Source organism: Athene noctua, chromosome 1 (assembly GCF_965140245.1).
Source record: "Athene noctua chromosome 1, bAthNoc1.hap1.1, whole genome shotgun sequence".
NCBI classification, from domain to species: Eukaryota; Metazoa; Chordata; class Aves; order Strigiformes; family Strigidae; genus Athene; species Athene noctua.
The window spans coordinates 140767414-140787733 of record NC_134037.1 but is presented as its reverse complement, the minus strand read 5'-3'; the positions used below and the strand labels follow the sequence as shown (position 1 = coordinate 140787733).

The following is a 20320-nucleotide window of genomic DNA, read 5'->3' as shown; positions in this document are numbered from 1 at the left end:
CATACAAATTTCAAGTATCCTACCACACTCTTAGTGCCTTCAACACTGAAATGGTGGGCACTAGATGCCTCAGCTGTACCAAGCCATGAATGCTAATAATGCTTACCTTGTCACCACTGCTGTGCATTTCTAAACTTTTTGTCTCCAAAAGAGCCCTTTAATCATAGACAGTGATGATTAGCCATAAGAGTCAGGATCAAATACAAATTAACATTTTCAATAAACGTACAAATAATTTATTTAAAATTCAAAACTCAGAGGTACAAACAAAATACTTAAGAAACAATAAATCCAGTAATGTAAACACTCATAGAAAATATACGAACTGTACCAATTTAACCACCCACCATTCTTCACAAAAATAGTGAGAAGTAGAAAGACAAATCAATGCCTAATTGTTCTTCTTTCAGATTCTAGTTTAGAGGTAGAATACTACTGTGAAAGACTCAACAAAATTTAGTTCAGTTGAATTATGCTACAAGTGAATTTGGCCCATATACTTACAAATGTAATGAAGCCAGAAAAGACGCTTCTTACTGAGAGCTCTTATACAATCAAATTTGGCGTGGCACTTTCCAAGAGATAAAGCACCTTTCCTGATAAATACTGGTTTATGCTTTTGCAAGTAAAGGATCCTGTGCTTTTTTCATTACTAACATCAAGAAAGCATTTAAATATACACAGAAAGTCCCAACTTTTTGGCAGACATACAGAAAGCAAATTTCTCAGAAACTCATCCTAGAAAGCCAAATTGGGAAAAAAACCCCTTGTAACTATGAAAAAAGGACTTTGTGAAAGGCTTCATGAATACTTTGGGTGGCACAGTCCTCAAGGGAAGGAAAAAAAAAAAGTTAATACAACAGGGAAAAAAAAGGTCTCTTCTACTCGCTAAAAGCAGGGGAACTGCCCAGTTTTTACATATTTTTGTCATTCCATCAGTCTCCACTAAATGCTACAATTCTATCCTCTCAAGAAAAAGTGTATCTGTGTGAGACACACTGTACCTTCCAGTCCAATAAAAACTACCAAGGTAGTCTCAAAGAAATGTATCTTCCATTTTTGTTCATCAAACAACCTGCTACAAGTAAAAACTAAGATTGGAGTTCTTAAGACAATATATACAAATCCATAAAAACCAGGAACGTTTGCAAGCTCAATGACATACAAACATTATTCAGAAAAAAATGAAACTTGTTTTTATATACAGACAGACTGGCTGCGAAGTGCATTATTGAAACTGCTTCATGCAAATAGTATAATCTATGGTTGTTTAAGGAACTTAACTATAAACAAAATGTTAGACTTCTGCAATTTAGTTTAACAAGGACTTTCTCAAGTATTTGCTGAAAAATGTTTGTGTTTTTGAAGCAACAAAATAAAATTTGCAGTCTTAATGCCTTCTTGCTTTGTGGTGTAAGAACTCTCTGGAGATGCAAATATGGTAAGATCGCAATTCAGACAGCCAGTTCACAAGGACTCAACTCAAGCATGACCCTGCTTCTTAAAAGAAAATAAAAGCAAGAGTTAGGCCAACGTTCAGTACCTTTTAAAAATTTCATCCCTGGCATTCAAATCTCCTATTCATTTAAATTATGGTTTTAGGTACTAAAACTAGAGTTGTGACCATTAATGAGGCGTTACCTTCTTGTTTCCCTTTTGTAAAGTTATCTAACAGAGAAGAATCAATACAATTCAAATACCTTAAAAAAACCTTGAAACATAAAATGTCAACAGGCCTGCAATCATAAAAGAGCTGGTGTTACCATTACAGACTAAACCTGAAAACATATATAAATGCATTTCCACCTTCCTCCTTCTCCCTACCTTCATAAAAGCAGGCAAAAGAGTAATTTCTGCCAGACTGGCTGAAAAAGGTTCGCATGTGCCAATCACCTCATTTGGAGAAAAAACTACTTGTGTGGCACAGTTTATATCATTAGTCTGATCTATATTTAGCCAATTTATCTGAAACAAATCAAAGAAGCACTTAAACTGTACTCACGGCAGAGCTGACAATGCTGCCTGACAAATAACCGTTAGGAATCTCTTCCATTAATACTGGAGGACCAAGCCAGGACAAAGTACAAGACACAAGCCTTCCTCCTACAAAGCACGTTATTCTGTTGAATATAAAGCTTTGCAAAAGGAAGATGCTGTAAGACATACCATATTAGTACAGGAAAATTTCAGACATGGATTTTCATGTATTAGGCTTTCCGATTCCTTTATGAAATTTCCAGCATCTCTAGAGGGAGCTGTGCATTTCTATCCAGGTAAAACAATATTACATACCTAGATTATGAAAACTTATACAAAGAAGAGTAAATGTTAAGCCATATATTAAGCTATGATATTTCCATATCATGATTTTTCAAGAGCTCAAAACAGACCGAAAGAAGCCATTTCTAAATATACATCCAGTTTGATTCCTTATTTTTTCACTCTATCTCTCATTATGTCTTTCCCTGTATGTATTTTAATGGTCAGGACAAAATACTGTGTATATACAAACTAATTAAATTTAACCCTGTAAAAACTAATCCAAAACTTCACCATTTCTTGTGATTTCTGTATATTCAGGCAGCTCATCTTATACACACGCAAGATACTTTTCTGAACATCAGAAAAAAAAAAGATCTTGCCTATTTCACAGCTTCCCCAAAAGAATAAGATAAAACTGATTATATGTTGATACACCCTTTGTTGTACCTTTATAAAATCACTTTTGGATACATGGGTTACAAGTTAAAAAAAGCCAACAGTTGACTGAGGCATTGGTTAAAATAAGTTGGTCTGTGTTTGTAAGCTCTAATAATTCCTCCAATTTCTCTGTTACAGAGGAAACGTCAGGAAACATCTAGGGCTTCCATGAAAATGTAAAGATTCACCAAGTTTTTCCCCTTGGACACCTCCAAAATTAAAGTTGTTTCTCCTCTTTCTAATTGAAAATTCTTGAATATGCTAATAAAGCACTCTGCCATGAAAGAGAACTTACTGGTTTTTTACACCTAACCACTGCCTCCAGAGTGTAAGGTCCAACAACTGTGTTACAGACAGAAACAATTTATCTCTCAAAACCCAAAGTAAGTCTCTTCAAAGGTTTACACGAGATCGTTTTAAAAAATAAGGTATCTTTTAAATAACAGACTGACAGCCAAAGAGCCAAATCCTATGAACTGCGGAGATGTCCATGCATGGCAGATTTAAATCCAAGTTGAGAACCTTCAGAGAACAAGGGTACGATCACGTAAGACTACACACTTTCATTAGATGTTGTGATACATTAATACACCTGTACCACTTCCAATACCCAAGCACATTCCTACTCTAAGATCTAATTATGAATATGATTATGCTACAAACGTGCTGTAACTAATCTGAGTTAAGAATCTACCACCTCAGTTGCTGGGGGTTTTTTTCAGAGCTCTCATGTATGCAAGGCACAGTCAAATGTCAGCTGGATTGCAGTGACAGCTCTTTGAGAAGGTAGTGCCCTAGAACTTATTTTTTTGGGGGTGGGGAAAAAGAGATGATGGCTATTCTATACACAGAGGCAAGCTTTATTCTTCCAAGGTGAACTTCACCACTGGGCAGATGGCTGGTACAAGTCCAACACACCATTTATGTTCTAAATAAAGGCTATTTTGAGGCCTCAAGCAGATACTGGCCTCATGCCAAACTCCTGAGTAGTTGTAAATTTCAGCTCAGAACCTAAAGCTGACAAGCAACCAAAGCTTTTACAAGAATTCAACTATTTTACATGGTAACATGGCCATAGGAGTCACTTTAAAACAGCACTACTTGATTTTAACACCACCATAGCACCAGAAGTTAACGTGGAGATTCAAAGATTTATAATATACATGTGTCTTTATATCCGAGAAGTTAATATTGGCAAACTACTGAAACACTGGTCTTCCAGTACACACTGCAAAATACAGTATCTGCAAACTGAACTGACCCCTAGAAGTCATGAAGTCAACTTTTATTTTACTAGTGTCCATCACAAATCGCATAGCAAAACAGATTTCCCTTGCCACTTCTGCTGTGTACTAACATACTTGATCTTTCTCCATTAAAAAAACAACACGGCAATGGCTAGGCAAGATACAAACCCTACTGCTTGTCCAGTGTTAAAGTGGAAAGCATAGCCTAGGTATCTTAGCACATTTGCCAACAGGGAAGAAACAGAGCTTTTTATCCACATCTAATCAGAATATCAAATACTGGACATACAGAGAAAAACGAACAAAAAACCCAAGAGAGATGTCAAGAAATAGTTTTAAGTCATAGCATTTGCTTTTAATATTTCCACCTGCAGATAGAAGTAGTTGTGATCCATCAAAGGCGCCAATGTCTCGAAAGCTATGCAGATCCAGATCCCACAGTGACATTAGTATCCTTGTGGAAGAAAAACATGTCACCAAGGCTGCTGCTGTAACCCAGCTGTGCAGTCTTGGAAATGATGTTCCCAAATCACACACCCTTTTGAAATTCTTATTTAGCAAAGGCTGCTACTGGCTCTGCTTTGAGTCTTTCCTGAGAAAGGAGGGAAATTCAACCCCAGAGCAAACAAAGGTTTGCTTGAAGCTCCCTAAGGTCTCGCTCCTGTAAGTCCTTGTTTCAGTGCACATGTAAATGATCTAATTCCTAGCCAGCAGCTTCAAGGTAAGGACAAAAAGAAGTCACTGACTTGGACACTGGTCTCATGGAATGCATCTTTGAAACATGGACCAGACTGCTCTTGTTAAAGTCAAAAGAAGTCTGAAAGGCAACTGCTTTCATCTTTCTCACCAGACTGTATCCATACACACACTCACTGCCTATATTGACTCTGTTTCTTCCCATATTATTTCCTTCTCTTTGCAAAGTAAGAACTCGAACCAGCTTTTTAGAAAAAAATTAAAAGACTTACTAACACATTCACTGAAGTGAATTTACAGCAAGCACCACCACCAACTCCAACACCCCCAATCTTCAGAATTAATTTAATGGAAGCCAGTTATTAGGATATCAGTTTTGTTTGAAAATAAAGTGCATAATGGCTGTCACTGAGAACTTTGCTGATTTCAGGTTAGTGTAGTGTCAGTCCTTAGTGTCAGTCCTCAGCAACATCAAGAAAATACTAATTAAAACAAATTGGTAACATGAGTCAAAGTCTGAAACAGCACACATGAAAAAAAGTTTTGTATAAATGGGAAAAACAAAGAGAAAGGAAAGTGAAATGGAATTCCTAGTCCTTTGTGGAACTGAGCCTACTATACAGCTATCCCAACATGCAGCATCTGAAATGAAGAATCGCAGTCTGTTTGCTTCCCTTCTACTATTCCTGAATTCAGTTTGCAGCTTTCTGGTGTCTGGCTGATTTCACCTCGGGCAGGGGACGATGAATCTTGAGGGAGATCTACAGAGACAGTGTCAGATGAAGAATCTCGGCTTTCTGCTGAAAGAGAGACTTGTGGCCAGCTACCCTCTGTTTCATTATTGCAATTTGTCCCTTCATCAGCCTCTTCCAGCTGCTGAACAGATTCCAGATACTGCTGTATTAGTCTGCTGTCCTGCTCATTACCAGAGCTCTCTCTACTTTGCCCACATTCCCCATGGCCATCCTCCACATCTGAGGAACATGCTGAAACAGAACTGCCACATTGTTTGACAGTTTCCACTGAAAGAGAGGTCTCAGTTCCTTCTGTTAAACTCTTTTCAGAGATACACAAGTCACTGGCATGAGTCTGATCAGCCACAGAGGAGTGAAAACCAGAATCTGGGAACTTCAACAAAGACTTTTCCTGATGAACATCACTAGCTGGAACTAACCAAGAAGAACGAACATCTGGTGGGGTTTCTTGCTCAAATGTGGATGATCGAATAGATGGTTTGGATGGACAGACAGTACTGGCTGAAGGCATCCCAGGTTGCCAAGTGGCACCTAAATTTTCTGTCACTGAAAGCTGCCACTGTTGAAGGGATTTAACCTGTAAAAGTATAGAGAGAATTTAATTATGAAATGCAACTAAAAGTACTTTGATTTCTAGGGTATTTCCTGCCATGAGCAACAAAGCTCTAGTATAAAATTTAAGACCGAGGTAAACTAACAAGAGGTTTGTTATACCTTTAGGGAAAACCACTGTTAAATAAGGGCTTTTAAACCTAGATGCCCAACCCTGACAGAGCACACAAGCCTCCCAGTTTAAGTACCTGAAGAAAAATGAATCTGCTCTTAGAAACAGAAAGGATAAAGAACCTTTATGAAATAACCCATTCTTCAGAAAACAGTCAAGTCTTATTTCTGGAAGAATAGCTTATTACTATTAATAACTTTTCTACTGTAGAAATGAGTTGCTGACAAGCAACATAGCTTGACACCATTCCATTTGTCCTGGGCATCTAGCAGTCACATTGTTCTTCCCATCTGCTGTGTTTATTTAACTTCCCTTGCATTTTGTCCTCACACCAGGCTATAATTTAGCTTTTTGTAACAAAACCAGTGTTCTTGCACTAATACTTCTGAATGTTATTTTCCCTCAGAATACTAATATAGCAAACAGCGCAGCAATTAGATTCTAATAAGCCACCCAAGTCATCACTGGAAAAAATGAACCATATTGACTATCTCTTCAGGATCTACAGTATGAAATAATGCCTTTCAAATTCATATGCAAGCAGAAAAATAAGAGGACTAAAACTATTTACCTGATCCCAAAGAAACCTGACAGCTTCCTCCTGTACAAGCCTCTGAATCTTATCTTCCTCTCTTTCTTTTCTTAGTCTGTAAGAGCACACATCCAAATTTATGCAGCTTATATACGCAACATTTGGGCAACAGGATCAACAAGAACACATAAAAATGCCTACTTATGTAACAGCACTCTTGAAAGATACAACAGAGCCTAATATTAAGACATAACTGCAGTCTGGCTTGCTATCAATATCCAGCTGCTGACTTCAAGTCTTTTTTTCAGAGTAACATTAAGATTCTGCTTCCTTTTGCTACAGTACATTTATTGACTTGCTGATACCTTAAGTGTCTTTTTGTAAGCTGAACGTGAACTCTTCATTTTAAGTAGGCATGCTTCTTTTTCCTGCACAAAAAACCCAAACAAAATAGGGTTTCTTCATTTCAAATTATACTCTCTCAGCTGATATCATTTGGATGTTGGTATGCTGTGTAAGCACTGGGAGTTTCTAGAGGTTCACTGAGGGCTCAACTTGATTTACAGAACTTCTGTCACTTGCGACAGTAAAGGAAAAGAGCCTGTTGGACTGCCAGTTCCCAGGTTGATCCAGAAAGACATTAACTAAATCCACAATTTATATCTTACATATTGAGGAACTGTGATAATATCCCCTCCAAACATGGATTTACAGGATCAAAAAAACCCAGAACCAAGCACAGAATGACATTTAAAAACCGTATCACGCAAGGCAGAGAGAATTCTTCTTTTCACTGGTAACAGAGAAATGACTCTCAATATGGACACTTCATTTATAGAGTCTGTAATTGCTAGGAGATGAGTAAAAAAAAAAAAAAAAAAGAAAAATCACACTTAGCAATTTCTATTTTGGTTATGCAGTGAAGCATGTATGTCGTGCTCATAGAGGAACAGAAAAATGTATTCTGACCCAACCCACTCATAGAAGGCACTTAAGAGTATGAACGGCTGTGTGTGTAACTGTGCTTATCTTACAGGAAGAAATCTTCTACTGTAATCACAGTTTTTTATTACCAATGCTAGGTTCTACTGTGAGTAGTTATATCAAGACCCAGTTACACCTGTTCTGAAATATCCTGGAGCAGTAGCTATACTTATTCAGATTTGAAAATACACAGTGCTACCTCAACTTACTTTTCTATTTCATCAGTTAAGCAAATGATGTGCTCCTGCATTCTGTTCAGTCGAATTTCATACCGCACTTCCTTGGCTCGGGGATGGTAGTTCCTTGTGTAAAATCCTCTCCAGCAGGCTTGAAGCTTGGTAGCTGCATCAGTCATTCTTTGCAGTTCAGCTGCACCTTGATCGACAACAGCTAATGAGTCAGAACTTTCTCCCGTCATCTGGTCAGGACAGAGAGTTGTAACTCCTGAATCAGCACCTAATGAGGTGCTGGGGTGACTATGCAGAGTTTGGTCTTCAGAGGATGCTGAGCAACTGCCAGTATTAGCAGTCAGGCTAGCTGTTACTGGATCAGAAGGCAACAGCACACTCTCTTTGATACTCTCTTGAGTTTCCAAACTTCCCACTGGTCTGTTCAAGTGCTCTCTTGTAACACATGAAGCTTCTTGCTTGTTAGCCGTTTCTCCGCTATTAACATCACTCACACGTTCAATCCCTGTATCATCATCATCTGCTAGGCCCAAGTTGATTCCATGTAGTTTCAGGTCTGAAGTAGGAGATACTGGAGACAATCCTGAAGCAACTGGCATGAAAGTAGACTCTGAGGATAAAAGGCTGCTGTTTAGTTTGTCTTCATCTGTCTGTATATCTTCAAGGTACAGCTCCTTGCGAAAACTTCTTTCAAGAAGAAAAGTGTTCTTTACTGCATAGGAATGATCATCGTTTGTACTTTGGCCAACCCAAGAATTCTTCTGGATGATAGGTTCTAGATAGGCAGAAAGCCATATTCAAGACTGTTAAATTATTTCTCTATGAATTAAATGAAGCTATGTTATTGATTCGCAATTTGGTTTTAGATAGTTAGAACCCGAGTGTGTAAGAAAATCTAAAATGCTAGTAATGAGAAGCGTTATTTCTGTATAACAGTAAGGACAATAACTATTTATCACAGTAACATCCACAAACTTTGCAAATACTGGGTACAGTTAATTGCACAAACTGCCTCCCCATAGAGAAGTTAGACAGTCAAACTCTATTTTATGGGATTGTGTTTTTCATCTAACAATCTTACTTGCATTTCAAGACACAAAAAACATGCAATATATTTTTAGAAAAAAAATATAACTTCAGTTGAAATATCTAAAACAAAATAAAAATCAGTAGAATACAATAATAACGGGGTCTTGTTCCAAAATTCTCTCCACAACGTTATCAGGGTTCAAAAAAAATGTTTATTTCCACAGGTTAGATCACAGGTGCAGATTAGCTTCTTACCACTTTCAAGAACTATCTGTGGTGGCTGGGCTGGACTGCTGCGTTCATAAGTAACTGGCGGGGGTTTGTTGGGAGTAGATGATGTAGGTGGTCCTTCATTTTGGTTTTGATGCATCAGCTGCCTCTGGTGGAGCCTAAGCACAGAGTTCCAACAGATTTTATATTTATTTCATTATTTTTTTGGTGCAGAAGACATCTAAAAGAAACTACCAACTACTTTAGAGGAAACAAGTGACCAAACCATTCTAAAGAGGCTAGTTATGCAGAGCCCTACACCTACAAGACACTAACAGGACTACTCACAAAGTAGGGGATTGCACAGACTGCTCCTGTTCCCCTTCCTCCTGCCCCTTTTTCTTCATTACAGTACATGTATAAAAAAAAAAAAAAAAAAAAAAGAAAAAATGCAACATGCAATTCTGACTATAGACTGGAAACCATGAAGTTTTTCTAGACACAAGGAAAGCATGCAGGTATTCTGTCTACTGCATGACACATTATGCTTGTATGTGTAAAGGAGTCTGAGGAATGAAGGAAGTGTCTTTTACATTTGAAAATGGCTGAATCAAGGAAAGGGTGTTCCTGTTAAAGGGACAAAATTCTAATACAAATCAAGAAACGTTGTTGCAAACATAAAATCATCTTTACAAACTGAGAAAACACACAGGTTGTTTCAGTACATCTAAATTCAAAGATCATGAGGTAGAAATCAGAAAGTCAAACTGCCTTGTAAATCACGTATGTGTGTATATATACATATATATTTATCATGGGGATTTTGGGGTATTGTTCTTCTGGTGAGGTTTTTTGTTTGTTTGTTGGGATTTTTGTAGTTTTTTGAAGAGTTATATTTTACAAACCAACTTCATTAATTTTCCCCAGAAACATCATGTGAATGTCACCCCATTTAGATGGAAATTCCAATGTCAATATGCTGTAAATTGTACCTTCTTCCTCTGAAATTACCCCAACATTTCTGTAATTTCCTCCCAGAGATCAAGCTACGCTGACAAAGTATACAGTATCTTCTTCCAGATGCTCCAAGTTTCCAGCCCTTTTAATGAGATGCCACCCTTCTGCTTACCACAAGACTTTTGTTTCCCAACTTTCTACCCACACTATGCCACATACGTAGCCTGCTTCTTGAAGCTGAGTTTTCTGCTCTGATCTTTCTACAAGAAGTTTGTCAATAGGTCCTAGGGAATAGGGACACCTGTATTGGTATGTTTTCTGACATTTAATCTCGATTAGTTCACCCTTTCATGGGAGGAAAGTGCACCACGGTAACTCTCCTCATCTGCTTGCACAGACCTCAGCACAATAGCTACTGCTGGCAGAACCAGCAGGCTCTGTAGAGGCCTCTGCTGACAGACCGAAGGTGCCAGATGCAGAGATCGTCAACTGCATCACTGGGAACACTGTCCCTCAACGGACAACCTCAACTTTAAAAGGTTTAAAGAAAGAACATAATAACAACAAAAGAGTGGCCGATACATCAGTGTACCACAATAGTCTTCACGTACAATTAGAACAAAAGTTAATCTAAGCTCCTTTTTGAGGTTTTCCTCACTTTCTCTGTGGCAAAAAAAATCTCAGTAAGGACTTCGTTTATTTTAATCACAGTCCTAGATGGTACAGCAAGCAGGAAAACACTCCCATTCCCATCTGGGGCACATCATGTACCTCCATTACTCTACCCATCTCCAGCCCTCACCGTTGCTTTGAAATACTTAAAAGGAAATCTTATTATTTCTAACACATACAATTATGTTCTCAATTACATTCTCTTAACAGCAGAGAAACAAGAAGTTCTGACCTTTGCTTACTCAGTATTTTTTCCAGTTTGGCATCCTCTTCAGTCTGGAGACCGTATGTAGATATAAGAGGACAAACGGTAGCCAAGTACTGGACTAGCTGAACATGCTGCCCAGGTCGATACGATCTTCCTTTACCTTGACTGTAAAGCCATTCTGCTTTCAAACTGTTAGGAAGAGGGAAAACAGTCACCATTAACCCATGGCATAAAACCCCTAACTCTCCTTTAATTACTGTTCTTCTGTTGGATACTAAGAGCTAATCTACAAATCTAATCAAAACCTGAACATGCTCAGTGCTCAGAGGAACTGGGAATTTCATTACTAGAATAATGAATTAAGTATTCCCTCACATAAGCACTGATGAAAAAAAAGAAACCCTCTGACCAAACCTGTGCAGTCTCTGCTTTATCTGTGTGTAGTCTTTTGAGCACTGAAAACACATTTGTATCAATAAATTTATCAGCAAAGGTTTCACAGAAACACAAAAGCTCACACAAACATGCAGAATAGGTGTAGAGAGCAAATCTTGCTGAAAGTATTCAAAAACTGGTATCTGTTTTTAAAATTAATGCTCCTAACTCTGAGAACATTTAATATAATATATCTATATATAATTATACAGTTAATACAGAAAACCCTGTTAGTCATGAAAAAAGTTTCTAGAATTCTTACAGGCAACTTTTTCAGAAAGTCATATTATGTTATGGTGAAGCAGAAACAGAATTGGTTTACCTATGACCAAAAAGGCAGCTTTTTATTTTAGTAATGGAGGAAAAAAAACACATCAATGTCCTGGAATACATTCAAGTATCAGACTGGAATGTGTTTATAGTGGATAGTATTTATGCTGGAACTGTTCTGATGTCAAGAACTTTAAGATGACATCTCTACTCTCATACAGGTATCATAGTGATATAAAGACCACAGTCACACAGTAACAAGTTATTTGAGCAAAATAGTATTTCACTAATTGATACCAAAAAAATGCCAAATCTAGAAATGCACATGCAAATCAGGCCCTTTGTAAAAGAGCATGTTTCAGCTTCCCCCAAGCTAACAGCTTTAATATCTGCTGATTGTCCCATTCTGCAAAGTCAAATAGGCTATAAGCTTAGAAGGGGTAACAGACCATCAATAAACTACTACCACAGTTTCGCTTTGTAAAAGTGCGACTGAGTTGAGTAACAAAAGAAAAGCTTACTTCATGCTTCTACTTAAATAAACTTGTGATCTTACATAATAATTTCAGTGTAATAGATGAAAAATTTAGCAAAAGCAACAAGGTTAATTGGCCCATATCTCATATGGCCATCAGCAAAACAAACAGACTTTCAGATCATTAGCACTTTCCCAATTTTTTATTATATCAAAAGGCAATTTCAGCTTAGCCAAACCTAATTTAATAATGTTAGAGATTTAATACTATTATGTCACCTTTCTTTCTGAGAAATCACATATCCGTCAAGAACTTTGAGGTTCAGACACCAGCTGACAATATATGGCCTGTAGTCAAAGCCAGGAATAGAAGGTGTGGCCATCACACAAGGATTGTTCATAATTGACAACTGCTCCAATTGATGAAGAGAGGTCAGGAAAGAAACCTTAAGAAAACAAAATGTATTTGTTAACTGAATAGAACCCATTAAATGCTTACAGAATGTACCACACTTCTCCTAGTTATAGACAAGACATCTCACACAAAACAACAAAACTATAAACACGTTGAAAAATCACATTTGCTTTTTGAACATGAACATCTTCTAAGGACCTTCTATAAACTGCCATTTTCCCATTAATTCTCTTGTAAGTACTACAGCCCTTGGAAAGTATTAGCTTCTCTTGAAATCTGGGAATGGGGCTCTAAGTATAGAAAGGTATAGTATTTCTATCATTTCAGTTCACTCAAAAGTTGAGATTGACCAAAAAATAAAGCCAAAAAGCTGTAGAAACGGTGTCCTGTTTTGAAGATAAATGTATTACCAAAATAAATCTTTTCTTCCAACATGGAAGTCTAACTGACAGTTTTGGCTGCTACTTCTATTTTAAAAAAAAACAAACAAAAAAATAAAGACAAAAATCCCAGGCAGAAGGTGTTTCTCTTATATAGTGTTTAAGAAACAGATTAAGACATGGGCCTAAAACCCATCAGTTGCAAGAGCACAATTCAAACCTCTGTTCTAAACACAGCAGCTGCAGAAGCCCTCTGCAGTAGTTAATCAGCTCAACTTTTAACCTTCAGACAATTATGAAAAGCTCTCTATGAATTTACTCCTTAAAGTATACTTCTGACAACCTTGAATAATATACAGACATAAAATAAAAAAGGCAAAGTTTCTTTCAAGGATAAATTTTAAAAGGTATCACCTAAGCTTATGCAGCTAATGCAAGTATAGTTGTTACTATATACAAACTATTAAAAACTGCTTCTATCAACATGGGCGGCTTTGAAGAAGAGAGACCATTTTCACTTACACCCTCAGAAGAACTATCTGCTTTCAGCCTACCTAAAGACAAGGTCACATATCTTCCATATCTTACCTCATTTAAGTCTCTGATTTCATTTTCTGCCAAAGAAAAAACAGTCAGATTCTGAGGTAGACAAACGGGGGCAGTGCGAAGTGAAGTTATAATATTTCCATGTAGCAAAAGAGTCTATAAAATAAAAATACAGTGGTGAAATATATGTTGCACCAAAACCCCCATATTTCTTGTTCGGGCAATACCTGTACAATACACACAAAAGAACTATAGTTAAGGCTTTCTGGTACCATCAACAATTTTTTATTCCAGTAAGGAATTTTTATATTTTAGATTTTTATGTTTTAGAGCAAATTCTTCTCATTTTAAGACGCAGAACTGTAGTCAGTTACAAATAATGTATTTGGGAACATTTCTTCTCTACAGCATTCACGCTGAAAGAGTTAATACTAGGTTTTGTCTTGACTCATGACATGAAAGGAGAGAACTGAGAGCTATGAACAAGATCTCACCATGTGATCTTTATCAAAATCATTACAGTCATTATAGAAAAATCACTGCCTTGGTTCCTGCAACTTGAAAACCAGGCAAAGAATTCTTACGTGCTTCCCTCTGGAAATTATAGTGATTAATTAAATTGCTTCAAGAGCTCGTGTTTGAATAATGAATGCTTTAAAAGGCAATTTTCAAACCGAATTTCTTCATGCAAAGAATGTAACAAAACCAGAGGTAAAACAGCACCTACCTTCAGCAATGTAAGCTTGGAGAGATCGCCTAATTGAGCTATGTTATTGTCTGACAAATCAAGGTGCTGAAGAGACAGACAGGAATTGATTTGTTCAATGGCCTACAAAAATAAAGAAGTCAGTTACTCACAGAAACTCTTTTAGTCATTAAATAAAACCAGTATCACTATAAATTATTTTGAAGGCTTAAAACCACCAGATAAGTAACCCAAACCAAACCCCACATTTTTACATGGTTTCATTTTAAAGATGTAGTTCTTTTCTTATTTTGGGGACTATTTTCCACTTCTCATTATATTTTGATATCAAAGCTTTTATTTTTTCCTAGACAATTCTTGTCCAAAAGTTGGCCTCTTCTATTTCATAAACCAGCAGATGCAAATCTTCACCATTTGTTCCAATCAAAACCAGAAATATATTCAAATTTCCCTGTAGCATTTTACAAACTTCTACAACACTAGATTCTGGAAAATGTATAAAGACTAAATACTTTACCTTAAGATTATTGCCTGCCAAGTTCAGCCATTCTAGGTGCACCAAATCCTTTAGCCCTTCCACATACCCAATACTATTATGAGGCAAGTTTAGCACCCGGAGCTTAGTCAGTTTTGCTACACCCATCATTCGCACCAAACGATTGTTGGCTACAGAGAGCTGCAGGTGGACACACAAATAAAAGAAACAGTTCTAACTATTAAATTGAACAGACAGAACAAGCTTTTACTTTTAGTGGTTAAAAATCTATTCCAACAGGACCTTTTTCAATCTATGTATTCCATTTTCAAGCAAGTAACAGACACAAAAAACTGCAAGAGCCAGGAAGTAAATTACTGATCAAAGTAGCCTTCACAATGCACTTTGCAAACTTGAGAGGAAATCCACCAAGCAATAGCTAAATAAAGGAAAATGAATGAGGAATCATATCTATGAAAATAAGATTTTAGAATCAGAATTGCCAAATCACTGTGCAAATTGTTGCACTATTCTTGATGTAAAATTGTACCTACTGTCAATAGAGCAGACAATAAGATGTATTTCACGTGATTCTCAAAAAGGTCCCGTGTCCTAACAGGACTGTAAATCCCAAACTTTTTGAAGGATAAATCCTCATTAGCCATACACATTAAAAACATGACCATCAACCTGGCAGACTGGTGAAGGTTTGTTGTAGCAACAAACCCCACCCCTCCTATCTCAGTTTAACTTGCCTCTAGAAGCTATTAGGTGACTTTAGGTCTATCTGGAGGCACATGTCTGGGGGTGACAATTAAGATGGACTTGTACAGCTTTGCGCTGGAGGGATTAACACACTGATTTTTGCAAGCACTGTGCAGTCTTAACCTTGTTATCACTAATACCTCAATGCATTGCTGCTAGTATTAAAATTAAGGATAAGCACTAGCAACATCAGGGCCTAGATGAATTGGTATGTTATCAAGACTACACAGATCCCTCCCACTTCACATTCTTTTATTTGCTATTTCTATTTTAAACTAATCCACACAGCTTTTTTTCTTCTTGTAAATTAAGGCTACTAATCCTCTTCCTCTATGAAGAGTTCTGAAATCCAAATGGAGAGGAAAGTCCTGAGAGAGTTGGGGTTGTTCAGCCTGGAGAAGGCTCCAGGGAGACCTTGTAGCAGCCTTCCAGTACTTAAAGGGGGCTACAGGAAAGGTGGGGAGGGACTCTTTATCAGAGAGTGTAGGGATAGGACAAGGTATAATGGTTTTAAACTGACAGGGGGTAGATTTAGATTAGAGATAAGGAAGAAATCCTTTCCTGTGAGGGTGGTGAGACAGTGGCAGAGGTTGCCCAGAGCAGCTGTGGCTGCCCCCTCCCTGGCAGTGTTCCAGGCCAGGCTGGACGGGGCTTTGAGCAACCTGGGCTAGTGGAAGGTGTCCCTGCCCATGGCAGGAGGGGTGGAACTAGATGGTCTTTAAGGTCCCTTCCAGCCGAAACCATTCTGTGATTCTATGAAACATGAAAGGTATGTATGTCTCTATGTTTACAATTACACAGAGAAAAGATAAAACAAAGGGGTTTTTAAGGTTACAAAGCTCAAGTATTCAAAAGTTAAGTAGTGTCAAAATCTGGGTTATCAATGACTTTTCTATTGTTCTTATGGCACTCCCCATTAGGATTTATTTAGTTCATTTTTAGTTACCTAGGTAACTAGCAAAACAGCCTCCCCCATTGTCAACTGTAGAGTCACATCAAAAACAAAGCTTTCTATTTTAGTTAGCCATAATTTATTTTCCTATACACAATATGGCCTTAAAGCAGAAGTATTTTAAATTAGCATCACAGTACCATTATTTCATAGCAAATTCAAGTCAAGTATCACTGACCTGCATCAGATTCCTGCATTTCTCCAAGTGTTCCAATTTTATTATCTGGTTTTTGTCCAGAATCAGAGTATGAGTATCAGCATCACAGGGTAAGGCTGGACCCAGTTTTTGCAATCCTTGACCTGACCAATTGACTACCAAACCTTAGAAGAAAAATATAAAAAAGCCCCAAAGTCAACACTTTATATCTGAGAACATGTACTGAAAAAGCAAAGCAAGATAAACAATCTGTTTTGTAACACACTCAGCTTATTTGCAAATAGAAATTCACTTTCTTTTCAATGCAAAACTGAAGCAAATTACTTCAGATCAAACATATTAGAATAACAGATCCAGTTACTGGAAGCTATGCATTCCAGGTCCTGTCCCAATAAAGAATTCAGGTAGAATTCTAGGAAAGTCAGTAACAGATCCTCTGAAGTGGGAAGCAGAGCAAAATTTCAATAGCTGAATTTAAAGGTGTGATCCTAAACACTCCAAACTTAAAAAGCCCCTACGTTTTAAAATTCTTCAAAGATTTCAAGTTTTGAGCAGCTTGACAACTACCCATCTATGTGTAGGCACCTTATCTAAATTCCTGCTTGTCGGCAAACCCAGAACATGTCTTGCACACATCTGTAGGATCACACTCCACAGAAAACAGCAACCATAGCTGTCACTAAAAAAAAAAAAATAAATTAAAAGAGGAAGAGTCTGGAAAAAGGGTAAGCAGTATCCATTCTTTCATCAATCGGAATGCAGGAAACCTGATGAGGATGTAAACCTACAAACCTTACCTTCCTGCAGAATTTCATCAAACACCCTGCTAAAGTATTTGAAGATTAGGGCACTTAACTCATAAATGTGAAATACCCATGCGATAGTCTTCAACCAGAGGAAAATAAACAGCCTTATCATGAACAAGTCTTGAAAAAGCTAGACCACTGAATAAAAGCCCACAGTTTTCTCTTTTTCCTTCCCTCTGTATTTCAAAGAAAAAAAAAACACTATTAGCCTACACCTTTTTTTTTTTTTTTGAAGTGCACTCTCGATGCAAACTCAAAGCAGAGGTTTCAACCCACAAAACCAAAACTGACACCTCTCTGTGGTCAGAAGTCAGATGCTTAAACTTCAGAGGAGAACCAAACTTAATATTCAACCCTCCCTTTAAAACTTCCTATCAGACATTTTATGATATGCTACCTTTTAGCAGTCTGGCTGCTACAAAACCTAATCTTAAGTATTTAACTATGTTAACTTATTGGGTAGGGAACGTGTCTAACTCAGAGCCAAAGATTCCACTCCAGCCCTTCACCAGCTAAATCCTCGAGTGCATCTCGCCTTGGGATTTTGGTGCTTGTGTCCCCAAATTGTATTGATAGGCTAAATGTCCAGCAAAGTACCTAGTGAAATGACAGAACAAAGAACCCATTCATATAGCCATATCACAGTACTGCTGACATTTGGGCAGGAGCAGATTGTAAGTAGGCTAGCATACCATTTAATTAACGAAACACACAAAATGTTCCATGCAAAAACTGTTACTATATAAAGTTAAAAGGAAAACATTTGCCATCTGCGGGGAACTTTAATCACTGGGCATGGTGACACCCGCTAATAATAATTTTCATACATTAAGCTTCTGCTGCATGTCTTACATACATACACACACCATTCTAGTGCTTGGTCTTCTCTTACTATCTGCTCAGTAAATACTGCCACCTTTTTCAGCAGCATGTTCCAGAAGAGTGCTCTTACCCTAACATATACTATATATTAGTATTCTTACAGTTTGCCAGCTTTTAGGGCTTAGTTATACTAAGGATGGAGAAAAACACTTTTGACATAGCATTTTGTTAACTCAAGAATATGCTTTTCTAAGAAGCATCTCCAAGGACATTTGTTACATTTCCATAGTGTCTCAAATCCACAGCCCCCCCAAGACCTCTGAAGAGCAGCAATGCAGAGCCAGCAGTACCAGAACCAGTCACACTCCTGGCTTTGCACATTCAGGGGGAAGGTATTCCATTCTCACTTAAGCTGTCACCTCTACAACCACTTGGTCACTTTAAACAGAGAAAGTTTGCATCTGTCTGTTTATCCAGGGGCTTGTAACAAAAATTCACAACTGGCCCATATCAACCAAGGAGAAACGCTAGGAGCCACAGTATAGAATTACAAGAGTAATCCTTTTAATCATGCACATAACGTGTCCCACTCAAACTGGGGCACCCAAAATGTGGTTTTACACATGGTCCTTAAACCTTTCAAGCATTTGGGTACAACACAGTTTGACTAATTGCTAGTTAACGTGCAAGCTACCATTTGCAAAGAAACTGTGTTTCTATGGCATCATCATCCACCTGCTTCTCTATTGATCTCAATGTCCCTGGAGTCAGTCTTGCTGTATTTACTGATCTATGATGCCAGACAACAGGAGGGTTTCACAGAGGTGTTAGAGAAGGTAGGATGCTGGTGTTATCTCAGTTGTCTGGGAGTATCCTTTATGGGCAGCTTTAAGATTAAGCAAAGCAAAGGCCCCTATTTCAAGGAGCTCTGTGCTCCTCCTCCTTGCAACAAGCTGGCATCCTTTAGCTTGCTTGCTTAAGCATGACTATTCAGTATACAGTGTGAACTATAAATATGTCTTAAGAAAATTAATACTATTTCATACTATAAGGACTCATTGGTATAATACTTCAGGAATGAGATTTTCCTACAAGCTCTCAGTACCCAGTAAAACATTTCAGAATTGCTTATTATTCGTTTGGCAGTTATGTACATTAACAGACCTCAGAAGTTAACAATTTTTGCTAAGGCCTCTGCTCACTCGCCGAGCCCTTAAGCCTTCAAATTCAGATGTGCATTATTACAAGGCACCGTCCTTTCAGACGGAGGCAGGAAGCAAAAAAATGCACCCTCAGAGGCGGCGCTGCCAGCTAAGTCCTCTCTGCCCTCCGCTGCGGGAAAAAAGAGCCTTATTTCAACTCCTGGCCTACCTGCTACAAGGCTGCGGGCAAATCCCTCCTTAGGGACGCGGGCCTCAGCAGGATGGACAGCCCCTCTCCGCGCCCCCCGCCCATGCCCAGAGTCAAACCCGCTGCCGGGCGGCGACCCCCGCTCCTCAGGGCGGGCTGCCCGAGAGCGGGAAGCCGCGCCGACGCCGATCTCCTCGCCCCCCACTGTCGTGGCCGCTTCCAACCCCACTGGGGAACCTCAGGCACCGGCCGCGAGCGGAGAGGAAAGCGTGGAGCCGCCAAGCTGCCCCCTCACCCCCCAAAGGGAGGGGGCACCCCCCCGCCGCCCCTCAGCCGAGACCCACGCGCCCCGTGACGAGGACCGCGCGGGCTTTCGGGACCTGTGGTCCGAACGCCGCTCCCGCGCCAAGCGCACTACAGCTCCCACCCGGGGACCCAAAGCCACCCCCGCCGGCCCCCAGCACCCGCAACCCGCCCGCGCGGCCCCCCCTTGGCTCGCCGCCTCTGGTGCCCCCCCTTACCCCCTCCAGCCGGCGAGACAGTCTCGGTCCTCGCCGCAACTCCCGCTGCCGCCGCCATGCTTCCCGCTTGCCAACGCCACCAGGCAACGGAGCGCCGGGCGCCGATTGGCTGCCTTGCTCCGCGACAGGGAAATCGCCTCTTTTCTTCTCGGTAGGGCGGAACGTCCCGCGTATGGAGCCACACGGCGGGATTTTAACCGAGCAGCTGCCAGCCGGCCGGTGCGAGCGCTGCCGCAGGTCCCCCCCTTCCCGCCCCTCCAGCCGAGGAGGCTCGGCTCGTCCCTCCCCTCGGCCGGTGTCGCCTCCGCCGCCCCCGTCAGGCCCTGCGCGAAGGGGGCGGTGC

General features: G+C 39.2%; 1 protein-coding gene across 1 annotated transcript; it reads right to left on the bottom strand.

Annotated features, from left to right (window-relative positions):
• Positions 1–219: 219 nt before the first annotated feature.
• CEP97 (centrosomal protein 97) lies at positions 220–20222 on the bottom strand. Its single transcript, XM_074898517.1, has 11 exons — positions 19978–20222; positions 16500–16642; positions 14647–14805; positions 14151–14252; positions 13466–13579; positions 12362–12528; positions 10927–11091; positions 9111–9244; positions 7848–8601; positions 6694–6769; positions 220–5975 (listed from the first exon to the last, which is right to left on the bottom strand). Exons 1-11 carry the CDS (start codon positions 20033–20035, stop codon positions 5259–5261), a joined length of 2589 nt encoding a protein of 862 aa, XP_074754618.1. The 5' UTR covers positions 20036–20222; the 3' UTR covers positions 220–5258.
• Between the last annotated feature and the right edge of the window lie 98 nt (positions 20223–20320).